Source organism: Nerophis ophidion, linkage group LG05 (genome assembly GCF_033978795.1).
Source record: "Nerophis ophidion isolate RoL-2023_Sa linkage group LG05, RoL_Noph_v1.0, whole genome shotgun sequence".
Lineage (NCBI taxonomy): Eukaryota > Metazoa > Chordata > Actinopteri > Syngnathiformes > Syngnathidae > Nerophis > Nerophis ophidion.
In genome coordinates, this window is record NC_084615.1 from 40,236,747 (window position 1) to 40,249,777 (window position 13,031).

At 39.9% G+C, this 13,031-nt stretch overlaps 1 protein-coding gene across 1 annotated transcript; it reads left to right on the forward strand.

Annotated features, from left to right (window-relative positions):
• Positions 1-9,625: 9,625 nt before the first annotated feature.
• LOC133553086 (uncharacterized) lies at positions 9,626-12,111 on the forward strand. The gene is made up of 5 exons (XM_061900915.1): positions 9,626-9,728; positions 9,790-9,845; positions 11,113-11,244; positions 11,348-11,997; positions 12,064-12,111. Exons 1-5 carry the CDS (start codon positions 9,706-9,708, stop codon positions 12,073-12,075), a joined length of 873 nt encoding a protein of 290 aa, XP_061756899.1. The 5' UTR covers positions 9,626-9,705; the 3' UTR covers positions 12,076-12,111.
• Positions 12,112-13,031: the final 920 nt, after the last annotated feature.

A 13,031-nucleotide genomic window follows, 5' to 3' on the forward strand; every position in this document is an offset into this window, starting at 1 on the left:
GACTGACGGAAGCGTGGCTTCCAGTTTGTGCCTACGGCCCCTCCGACCACCACCTATCATTCATTCATCATTCATTCATCATTCATTCATCATTCATTCATCATTCATTCATCATTCATTCACCAGTGTGAGCGGCACCGGGGGAAAAGGGTGAAGTGTCCTGCCCAACGACACAACGGCAGCGATTTTTTGGATGTCAATAGGTGGGAAGCAAACCTGCAACCCTCAGGTTTCTGGCCGGCTGCTCTACCCACTATGCCAGGTAATGTCAGCCCTTTGAGACACTTGTGATTTAGGGCTATATAAATAAACATTGATTGATTGATTTATTGAAAGTTTGGGAACTGAGGAGACCAATTTTTGAAGCTTTTTAGGTGGAATTCTTTCCAGTTGTTGCTTGATGTACAGCTTAAGATCGGGGTCTCCGTTGTTGTATTTTAGGCTTCATAATGCGCCACACATTTTCAATGGGAGACAGGTCTGGACTACAGGCAGGCCAGTCTAGTACCCACACTCTTTTACTATGAAGCCACGCTGTTGTAACACGTGGTTTGGCATTGTCTTGTTGAAATAAGCAGGGGCGTCCGTGATAACGTTGCTTGGATGGCAACATATGTTGCTCCAAAACCTGTATGTAGCTTTCAGCATTAATGGTGCCTTTACAGATGTGTAAGTTACCCATGTCTTGGGCACTAATACACCCCCATACCATCGCAGCTGCCGGCTTTTTAACTTTGCGCCGATAACAATCCGGATGGTTCTTTTCCTCTTTGTTCCGAAAGACACGACGTACAAAGTTTCCAAAAACAATTTGAAATGTGGACTCGTCAGACCACAGAACATTTTTACCCTTTGCATCAGTCCATCTTTGATAAGCTCAGTCCCAGCAAAGCGTGCGGCATTTGTGGGTGTTGTTGATAAATGGCTTTCGCTTTGCATAGTAGAGTTTTAACTTGCACTTACAGATGTAATGACAAACTGTCGTAAATGACAGTGGTTTTCTGAAGTGTTGCTGAGCCCATGTGGGGATATCCTTTACACACTGATGTCGGTTTTTTATGCAGTACCTCCTGATGGATCCAAGGTCACGGGTATTCAATGTTGGTTTCCAGATTCTCTGAATCTTTTGATGATATTATGTACCGCAGATGATGAAATCCCTAAATTCTTTGCAAAAGGTCATTGAGAAATGTTGTTCTTAAACTGTTCGACAATTTGATCACAAAGTGGTGACCCTCAGCCCATCCTTGTTTGTGAATGACTGAGCATTTCATGGAAGCTGCTTTTATACCCAAACATGGCACTCACCTGTTCCCAATTAGTCTGTTCACCATTCGGATGTTCCAAATAAGTGTTTGATGAGCATTCCTCTACTTTATCAGTCTTTTTTGCCACTTCTGCCAGCTTTTTTGAAACATGTTGCAGGCATCAAATTCCAAATGAGCTAATATTTGCAAAAAATAACAAAGTTTTCCAGTTCGAACGTTAAGTATCTTGTCTTTGCAGTCTATTCAATTGATTATCGGTTTAAAAGGATTTGCAAATCATTGTATTCTGTATCTTTTTTTTTCCTTTGTCATGAAAAAGGGAGTTGTTTTGGGTTGGTGCACTAATTGTAAGTGTATCTTGTGTGTTTTATGTTGATTTAATAAAAAAATAAATATTTATTTTTATTTTTTTATTTTTTTTAATTAAAAAAAATAAAAATAAAAAAAAATTCTTCAGCGGCCCGGTACCAATCGAGCCCGGTGGTTGGGGACCACTGCTCTAAGTGATCCAGTAATCCACAGGCCAATATTAATCCACTCAAAAATGTGAACATTTTAAATAATCACTGGGTCTTTTTATTTATACATTACAGACACCATTCACACATGATTTATAATTTTAAATGTATGTGAGTGTACATGAATATCATATATTAATAAATAATAATAAATGTATTATTGATTGTTGTATTACTATACTATTTGAAATGTTATAGGGACAATACTGAGTGTAATTGTAGTGAATACAAACAGACTGATGGATCTGTGTGGTCTATACAAGATGATGACGTAACAACCACCTTGCATAGTTGACTTGTTTAAGACTCAAAAAGTAAAAATACTTAAAAAAGACTTAAAATACTTTGCTGCTGTAAGATGTTGTATCATGATGTTGTTTGTGCACAATCTAACTTTTTCGCTAACTAAAAAGGTAATAAAAAATGTATAGTTTCCCATCTTTATTTACATAAATTACATACAATGGTAATGGATTAGATTTATATAGCGCTTTTCTGAACATTTAAAGGGCTTCACAGAGAACTGAGAACCCATCATTCACTCCACGTTAGTACCTGGTGGTGGTAAGCTACTGTACATTTGTAGCCACAGCTGCCCTAGGGTAGACTGACGGAAATGTGGCTGCCAGTTTGTGCCTAGGGCCCCTCTGACCACCACCCGTCATTCATCATTCATTCACCAGTGTGGGTGGCACTGGGGGCAAGGGTGAGGTGTTCTGCCCAAGGACACAACTGCAGTGATTTGGATGGCAAGATTCAGGGAACAAACCTGCAACCCTCAAGTTTCTGGCACGGCTGCTTTACACAACACGCCATGCCGCCCTTAAAGTATGGTATTGATAAAAGTACCGATTACTACCAGTATTGATAAGGAGTATCAATATTGGCATTGATAAAATCGTAATGATAGACATCACTACTTAACGCAATGTTTTTCCAGACACGGTCAAAAAATAAACTTGATAAAGATTATATAAATGTACTCGGTCACCACATTAAGTACACCAGCACACTTTTTGATTGATTCAGACGTTTAAAAACGCTGCTTTGTGTGTATGTATGAACATACATACATACACACATACTGTCCATACACAGTAAATTCACTGTACAAACAAACACATACTGTACATATACATACATACACTCATGCACATAATAACGTTTCATCAAACATGTATTAACATTGTTGCCTGAGGGGAAACTGGGTAACACATGGCACGCTGACAAAGCTTAACCTAGTGTTACTATAACAATCTACAAGGTTAATATAGGTTGATTCTCTTTCTTCCTTTCCATTTTTCGGTATTAATTTTTTATCTCTGGTTATTGCGTATATGTATTGTTGCATTTGAACAACTTTATTGTTGATAATAGAGGTAAATTATTGGTATTGTTCTTTGTCAATAGCGCTATTTGTATTGCTCAGTTTGTAGTGTAAAAATGCTCATTGTCATTTCTGTATTATTTATTTCGCTAACTGCTTCTTTGCTATTGTAGGCGCAAACTGGCAGCCACGCTTCCGTCAGTCTACCCCAGGGCAGCTGTGGCTACAGATGTAGCTTACCACCACCAGGTGTGAATGAATGATGGGTTCCCACTTCTCTGTGAGCGCTTTGAGTATATAACAATAGAAAAGCGCGATATAAATCTAATCCATTATTATTATTATTATTATTACTTTTACCATCATATTTGTACATCTCGCATGTGCTGATGTTGTTCTATTGTTGCTGTTGTTATTGTTGTGTTTGCTGTTGTTGTTTTTGTCTCTCTGTCTAATCCCCCTCTTGTTCCCACAATGTCCCCCTACGTCTTCCTTTTTTTCCTCTTTCTATCCCCTCCCGCTCCGACCCGGCTGCACCAAATGATAATATACCAAATACATTTAATAAAGTCAAATACAAATAAGGCAACAAGAGAAGTATCCTACACATCTCTTTTGTAATGTAAATCTGAACAGCCGATATGGGCATCTACATCAACTATATGATTTGCCTGAGTAGCTGGACAGAACACTAAAAAAAGTACAGTTTGACCTAATGTCCAAATAAGTACATCCACCTCGCTCTGACGTCACAACGTAGCCAGAAAAACCCAGCAAGAAGAGGCAAGCCCGCGCAAAAATGCATAAACCATATGATTTGATGCATTGGTATGGTTAAACACACAACTTTGTAACAATAGTAATACATCAGAAAATACTTAATCTCATGGTCCCTTAAAACGTACAACACTGAACATTGCTACGGTCTGGACTACAACAATGCATTAAGCTTCCCTTTCGCACAAAAACCTGGCGTATGTCCTTTTTCACGGCAAAATGAGATGTGTCAAGACTGATTTTGACGTGGAAATGTCCGCAGCTGCCTCACGCCAACTTCATGCTTCACCTGCTGCACATTTCTACAAGTTGTGGCTGCATTGGCCACACAGGGAGATGGTCATTCTGGCTCTGCCAACACTTGATTTTAACAATATAAACAACGAGGTGAGGACACACAATTCTAGTTTTCGCCAATGCATGCTTCATATTCATATTTGTGAGGCCGTCCATTAACTTCTGTAGGCAATCATTGGCACGTTGGCACTGGAGACAGTGGAGGGATGTCCCATACTTTGTGTCACGTATGCCTGCTACCTCAAGAAGCTCTCCTGTGTTCTAATAATAAATTGAGTAATCATCCATCTTCTTCCGGTTGTCCCTTTCATTGACGAACGGGGTGCTGGAGCCTATCTCAGCGGCATTTTGGCGGAAGGCGGTGTACACCCTGGACAAGTCGCCACCTCATCACAGGGCCAACACAGATAGACAACATTCACACTCACATTCACACACTAGGGCCAATTTAGTGTTGCCAATCAACCTATCCCCAGGTGCATGTTTTTGGAGGTGGGAGGAAGCCGAAGTCACGCGGGAGAACATGAACACTCCACACAGAAAGACCCTGAGCCCAATGCTGCCCATTGAGTAACGAAACAATAGCAAAAGTATTTTTTATCCTTTCTGTTATTGTGGCGTTACTCATATATATATATATGTATATATATATATATATATATATATATATATATATATATATATATATATATATATATATATACACACAGTGGGGCAAAAAAGTATTTAGTCAGCCACCGATTGTGCAAGTTCTCCCACTTAAAATGATGACAGAGGTCTGTATTTTTCATCATAGGTACACTTCAACTGTGAGAGACAGAATGTGAAAAAAAAATCCAGGGGTTCACGTTGCAGGAATTTTAAATAATTTATGTGTAAATTATTGTGTAAAATAAGTATTTGGTTAACCATTCAAAGCTCTCACTGATGGAAGGAGGTTTTGGCTCAAAATCTCACGATACATGGCCCCATTCATTCTTTCCTTAACACGGATCAATCGTCCTTTCTCCTTAGCAGAAAAACAGCCCCAAAGCATGATGTTTCCACCCCCATGCTTCACAGTAGGTATGGTGTTCTTGGGATGCAACTCAGTATTCTTTTTATTACAAACACGACAAGTTGAGTTTATACCAAAATGGATACATGGATGATACAGCAGAGGATTGGGAGAATGTCATGTGGTCAGATGAAACCAAAATAGAACTTTTTGGTATAAACTCAACTCGTCGTGTTTGGAGGAAGAAGAATACTGAGTTGCATCCCAAGAACACCAAACTTACTGTGAAGCATGGGGGTGGAAACATCATGCTCTGGGGCTGTTTTTCTGCTAAGGGGACAGAACGATTGATCCGTGTTAAGGAAAGAATGAATGGGGCCATGGATCGTGAGATTTTGAGCCAAAACCTCCTTCCATCAGTGAGAGCTTTGAATGGTTGACCAAATACTTATTTTACACCATAATTTACAAATACATTCTTTAAAATTCCTCCAATGTGAATTCCTGGATTTTTTTTTCACATTCTGTCTCTCACAGTTGAAGTGTACCTATGATGAAAATTACAGACCTCTGTCATCATTTTAAGTGGGAGAACTTGCACAATCGGTGGCTGACTAAATACTTTTTTCCCCACTGTGTATATATATATATACTGTGTATATATATATATATATATATAAATATATATATATATATATATATATATATATATATATTACAAGTGCGATGTCGCTCTGTCGATGGGTACATTTTTAGTTTTTAGACAATATGACAATATGGATGAAGTGCTGGCTGTCCAGAGTCGGGACCCGGTGTGGACCGCTCGCCTGTGCATCGGTTGGGGACATCTCTGTGCTGCTGACCTGTCTCCGCTCGGGATGGTCTCCTGCTGGCCCCATTATGGACTGGACTCTCACTGTTATGTTAGATCCACTATGGACTGGACTTTCCCAATATCATGCTAGACCCACTCGATGTCCATTGCACCGGTCTCCCCTAGAAGGGGGCGAGGGGGTCGCCCACATCTGCGGTCGTCTCCAAGGTTTCTCATTGTCATCCCTCTGAGTTTTTCCTTGCCCCAATTTGGGATCTGAACCAAGGATGTTGTTGTGGCTTGTGCAGCCCTTGGAGACATTTGTGATTTAGGGCAATATAAATAAACATTGATTGATTGATTGATTGATTTGCCTCAGCGGCTAGGAGAAAATGGATTAGAAAAGACAATTTTTTTTAAATCATTTAAAAAATAAAACTTTTTTTTTTTTTTTTTTTACTTAGGACCCTTTGCGAGTCGGATTTTGGGGACCACTGTTCTATATAATCAAGTCCAAACCATATTTAAGGACCACTGTTCTATATAATCAAGTCCAAACCAAATTTGGGGGCCACTTTTCTATATAATCAAGTCCAAACAGTCTAATCTCTGCTGTTGTTTATCTGAGCGTTTTAGCTTTTTTGAGATGGAATAAGTCGCAAATTAGATCTGTTTAATTGTGGGGATTTCTGTTAACTGTGCTCTTGCTAGCCTCTAGCATACATGTTAACATAGAACATTTTTTTGCACCTAACCTATCAGATTTGTTGATTCTAGTCCTAAGCCAAAAACAGCCCTGGTCTGATGTAACTAATGTTTACAACATAATTTTATTTATCAAGAATAGTAAAACCGAAATACCACACTTTTATCATGCACATTTCAACAGGACCTATTTTATTTTTTATTTTAATGTGATTAATTAGGGCTTCACGGTGGCAGAGGGGTTAGTGCGTCTGCCTCACAATACGAAGGTCCTGCAGTGCTGGGTTCAATCCCAGGCTGGGGATCTTTCTGTGTGGAGTTTGCATGTCCTCCCCGTGAATGCGTGGGTTCCCTCCGGGTACTTCGGCTTCCTCCCACCTCCAAAAACATTCACCTGGGGATAGGTTGATTGGCAACACTAAATAGGCCCTAGTGTGTGAATGTGAGTGTGAATGTTGTCTGTCTATCTGTGTTGGCCCTGCGATGAGGTGGCGACTTGTCCAGGGTGTACACCGCCTTCCGCCCGATTGTAGCTGAGATAGGCGCCAGCGCCCCCCGCGACCCCAAAAGGGAATATGCGGTAGAAATGGATGGATGGATAATTAAATAAAAAAATGTTTAAGAAACATTTATTTCCCCACTTTCCTGTCATGACCCCCAGATGAAATCAACCACATGAATAGTTTTAATATACTGTACGACCTTCCTGGTGCTGCCATGGCCTGGAATTGAGCATGTGACCCCTGGAACACACAGCAGATGCGTGTGCCATCACACCACAAGGAACACCCTGTGGATTTTGTAGCCTTACTCCTCAACAAAGACCTAGACCAGGGGTGTCAAACTCATTTTAGCTCAGGGGCCGCATGGAGGGAAATTCGTGCACACCCGGGCCGGATTATTAAAATCATGCATTAAAACTAAAAAAATAAAGACAACTTCAGATTGTTTTGTTTTGTCTTACTTTGGGCAAGAATAGAACACACACTTTCTGAAAATATTGCAATAAAAATATAGAAAGAAAAATACCGGCAGCATTAAAGTTCAGATCCATGAAGGAAAGAAGAAAGTGAATGAATGTTTTTAACTGGAACGGTGTGGCGTTGTTGGGAGAGTGGCTGTGCCAGCAAACCTGAGGGTTCCTGGTTCAATCCCCACCTTCTACCATCCTAGTCAGGTCTTTTGTGTGCCTTAAGCAAGACACTTCACCCTTTCACCTAATGAGTCCTGGTTAGCGCTTTGCATGGCCGCTCCTGCCATGAATGGGTGAATGTGGAAATAGAGTCAAAGTGCTTTGAGTTCCTTTAAAAAAAAAAAAAGGTAGGAAATCACTATACAACGGGTATAGTTCGGTTGGTAGAGCGGCTGTGTCAGCAACTTGAGGGTTGCAAGTTCGATCCCCGCTTCCGCCATCCTAGTCACTGCCGTTGTGTCCTTGGGCAAGACACTTTACCCACCTGCTCCCAGTGCCACCCACACTGGTTTAATTGTTAGATATTGGGTTTCACTATGTAAAAGCGCTTTGAGTCACTTGAGGAAAAAGCGCTATATAAATATAATTCACTTCACTTCACAAGTGTAACCCATAACTGAATAAATTTACACTTTCACAGTATCATGTTAGACCCGCTCGACATCCATTGCTTTCGGTCCCCTAGAGGGGGGGCGGGGTGGGGTTGCCCACATATGTGGTCCTCTCCAAGGTTCTCATAGTCATCACTGTCACCGACGTCCCACTGGGTGTGAGTTTTCCTTGCCCTTATGTGGGTTCTTCCGAGGATGTCGTAGTGGTTTGTGCAGCCCTTTGAGACACTTGTGATTTAGGGCTATACAAAAAAAACATTGATTGATGATTGATTGATTGACATAAGCATGAAAATGTATTGTATTATTTTTTTTTATGAATTAAGTAATGTTTATGACAACCTTTTTCCAAAACACAATATAGATTGTGAGAGATAACAGGATAATGCTAACATTTATCATTTGTTTTCAAAACAGTTACAAAAAAGTGGGTCCCTGGAACCTCAGTTTGAAAATTCCCAGCGCCAACACTGGTGGAGTATTGGTGTGTGCAAAACCGCAGCAGGTGGCTGTGGCCTGCGTGCCGGTTCTAATACTAATCAAATATCATCCCGGGGACCATAGATAATTCATTCGCGGGCCAGATCCGGCCAACGGGCCTTGACTTTTACACCCCTGACCTAGACAGATATTGTAAATGAGACGCAAAGTAAAAAAAAAAGGAGTAAAGTCAATAATTTGAATTCATTTTTTAATAGATACTACATTTAAATAATTGCATTTGCCTTTTGAGTATAAGAGAAAAAAAGGATACTTTAAGTTGATAGTTATTGAATGTAAATTAAGTATTAAGTATCATTGAGTAAAACTAGTACATTGTCCCATGATACTGACATTTATTTTCGACAATAATCTACAATAAAAAGTGAGTATTATGGCAGAATGTACTGGATTTTGTTACCTAATGAAATGGCCAGCAAGTCATATAAGTTTGGCTGTGAGAGGCACAATACCACAAATAAATGTTAACACAAATAGACAATAAAACTTCAAATAGGGGAGTGCAGTATGAAGATTCCACCTTTACTGCAGCGAACAAGCCAGGAAGGACAAACTCAATGACAGCAGGAGGCGGCTAGAAGCGACGCCCGGTGTGGTCAAGCACTTTGATTGACAGGTGTCATTACTTGCTATGATTGGCGCCCCAAACGAGGGTGACGCTAATCAGGCAAATGTTCTGATGGTCAGCGAGCAGCTGTGGCCTCATGCGGTAGAATTAATAGTCAGTGTGATTATCATAAGCAAATAAAAAAAGGCGGTGCAGGTGGAACTCCTTGATTGGAGGAAGGGCCTACCTGATGTCCTGCACCTGTGCATCGTTAAGTCGTCGCCTCCTGATTGGTCAAGACAGGTCACTTTCAGCCTTTTTAAAGGTTCCACGGCCACTGTGAGTCACAACGTGCTCCTCTGCTCTCACCATGGCTGCTTGGGTCGCCTCAGGGTAAGAACTTGCACCTTGTGGTTCTTGTTGCACTTGGCTCATGTTTGTGTTTTCCAAGCAGGACTTTGCTCCTTCTTCTGCTAGCTGCTGCTGCCTACTGCAATCCGGTCGTGCAAGGTAAGTTCAAAGTTGTTTTTATTTATTTATATTTAAATGTGTTTCTAAGCTGAAGATGAGTCATTTGAGTAACAGTAGTTCAAGTAGGATGTCTCCTCACATGAGACAATGCACTTAGTTGACATTAAAGCGTTTAATAGATTTGTAGCAGAACACTAATGTCCATCAGCAGTTCCTGGCTGGTTGGTGAAGTCCTTGAAGATGGAACTAAGTACACTGAAGTTGTACAGCAACAAACTACACACAATATAATGTAGACTTGTAAATAAAAGTAGGCTGCGATGTGATCTCAGCCTTGGACAACACAGGGATAGTGACAATTAGGCAGATGGTAAATTGCAGGTGTGCTAATTTGTTTAATAGGGAGGAAAGAATGCACCCCCTGGTCAAGTGTGACTACTTTTGCATAGTTGGTATTACCAATTGTGGATATGAAAGGTTTATTGGTTTAATTGTACAATGTACATTAAGACTGCTGTAAATGTACCAAAGTTAGCCCACGTTGTTTTATGTTTTTGCACAGTTGTAAAATGGTCTACCTAAACTATTAGCAGCAATAAAACGCATCACAATAGAAATCCTGTAAATTAAAAATGTAACTTATCAAAACAGCAGTATTGTCTAATTCAGTGGTTCTCAAATGGGGATACGTGTACTCCTAGGGGTACTTGAAGGTATGCCAATGGGTACGTGAGATTTTTCAAAAACATTCAAAATGGCAATTCAAAAATCCTTTATAAAAATGTATTGAATACTTGAACAAAATATGAATTTTAGTTCTTAAACTGAAGACATACAACAATGCATTATTCAGTGTTGACAGCTAGTTTGTTTGTTTTTTTTTTTTTGTTTTTTTTTGTGGACATGTTCCATAAAGATTTTTTTTTTTTGTGTGAAATGTTTAGAATTAGGTTCATGAATCAGATGGATCTCTATTACAATCCCCAAAGAGGGCACTTTAAGTAGATTTCTTCTGTGTAAATCTTTTATAATTGAATCACTTGTTTTTCAAGTTTTTAGGTCTTTTTTTTTTTTTTTTCCCAAATGGTTCAAGTCAGCACTATTTTGCACTGTTACAATTTAATGAATCAAACTGACATACCTGTGTTTTACTTTTTTTTTTTTTTTTTTTTTTTTCAACCAAAAATGGTTTGCTCTGATTAGGGGGTACTTTAATTTAAAAAAATAATCACAGGGGGTCAATCACTGAAAAGGTTGAACCACTGGTTTAATTCATACACTTACTGAATGTAATTTTCCTGTCTAGGTCCCGGGCCGTTACAACACAGCAAAGCTTCAAAGCCTGGATTCACGCCAGAGCTTTCTGTCTCTGGGGCAAGGCCCAGAAGTTCATATCAGAGCCCGGTTGAGCAAGCACGTCTACCACTTCTGCCCACTGGTAACTTTAACTTTTTTTTTTTTTTTTTTTTTTTTTTTTTTTTTTTGTCTTCTAACTTGTCCCAGGTCTTCACTTTTTTTTTTTTTTTTTCCTCCAATTCTAGGTGATGAATTACCAGACTTTTTTCCGGATGGTCCTGCACATTCGAGTTTCTCCCATCACACTGCTGGCCAAAGCGCCTCAGATGGCAGACCTAACCTTGCAGGCTCTGTAGTAAACACACCTGTGGTCTCTGGTTCTTCATTTGGACAATCCCAGTCTTCACTTTATCCAGTTCCTTACCCTCCCTCTGTCTACCCCCAATATCAGCCGGGTGAGCTGTTCCGCATGGAGAGTACCTTTGAGCATGGTGATGATGAGACCGAGACCGAAAGTCAAGGCTCACTGTCACCTCCTGGACCCTTTCCTTATAATGCAGCACCTCAAAATGGACCCAGCATGCCACAACCGCCTTATAGCTATGGTTATGTCCCCTACCCTTTCGATTACAATTTCTTGACTGGCCAGTATCCTGTGGGCACTATTTCCCACTATAGCACCAGCTTTGAGCGAGGCAGGAACTACAACCAGGACGTCCGCTACGAGAAGCATGAAGATGAGCCCCAAGACTTGCCTTACAGTGTTGGAGCACCTCAAAACCTGATGCACCTGGGACACTTCCATCATGCTTCAAGCGGACACAAACCAAGCTCTAGAAATGTTCACTACCAGCAAAGTCCTGTTTATCGTAAAGTACCCTGGCACACTAAAAGGGTAAGTCATTCAGTATTTACTACAAATTTTAAACTTGACAATGTTCTTTTTTTTTTTGTTTTGCAGGTTGGCCACTAAGTCTGTAGTCTTTTGAAATAAAACAATCAGAACACATTTTTTTGCCTTGACTGCTTTGTTAGGTTTTCAAAATGATCTCTTTCATGCAACTTATGACTATTTGAGTCTACTGTCTTTAACAAATTCAACAATTCAGGGGTGTGCTTAATATTCATACTGGAAATGCTAATTAAGTTTGGACAAAACTACACTTTAAAATGTTAAATCAGCCAAACTAGAAATTTGTGTAAATGGCAAGGCATCGTACTTCCTCTGAGCATCTTTGGGATGTGTAGAATGCTGGCCAGTTGGTTTAGCTAGCAGGTAACTACTACCTTGACAAGCTGTGTCTGCCTTGCAATTTGTCATGTTTTTGTTAAAATGCCCTGCTGGTTTTACCGGTTAGAGCACCGCAATTTTTCTGTCTTGCCAGTCAGTGGTGCAAAATGTGGGTATGGCCAGTTTAATTGTGGTGATACAAGACTATAGACACATGGGTATCAACCTTTTTTAAATATTCAGGTTACCTAAAGCTTTAAAACTAACAATTACATCATAGGTGTGAATCTGCAGCCTAAAATTGTCTGGCTGACACAATCAATTGAGCACCATGTGCACAGCAAAAATTGACATCCCTATTGCATTTTGAGTTCAAAGGCAACCTAATTGTGATCAAGGATTAACATTTTATCATTTCCACTGCAAAGTTACTTTAAAGTTGTAAGAGTGCTGTCTGTTCAGCTAGAATAAATTGTATAAATAAGCCTTGATTTGTTATGCTCAGTCAACTTTTGACCTGTAAGAGGGGGTACCTGTGATATTTGCATACCCCTTTTAGGAAGTAGGTAGTCATACCAGATTATAATCGAATTTGTCAATCAACTGTCAAAACATTGCACCCCTACTGGTCACATACTTGTTGCTTTTACAGTTTCAAAAAGGACAGTCGTTACTTGGGGTGTACAAAATGTTGCAGA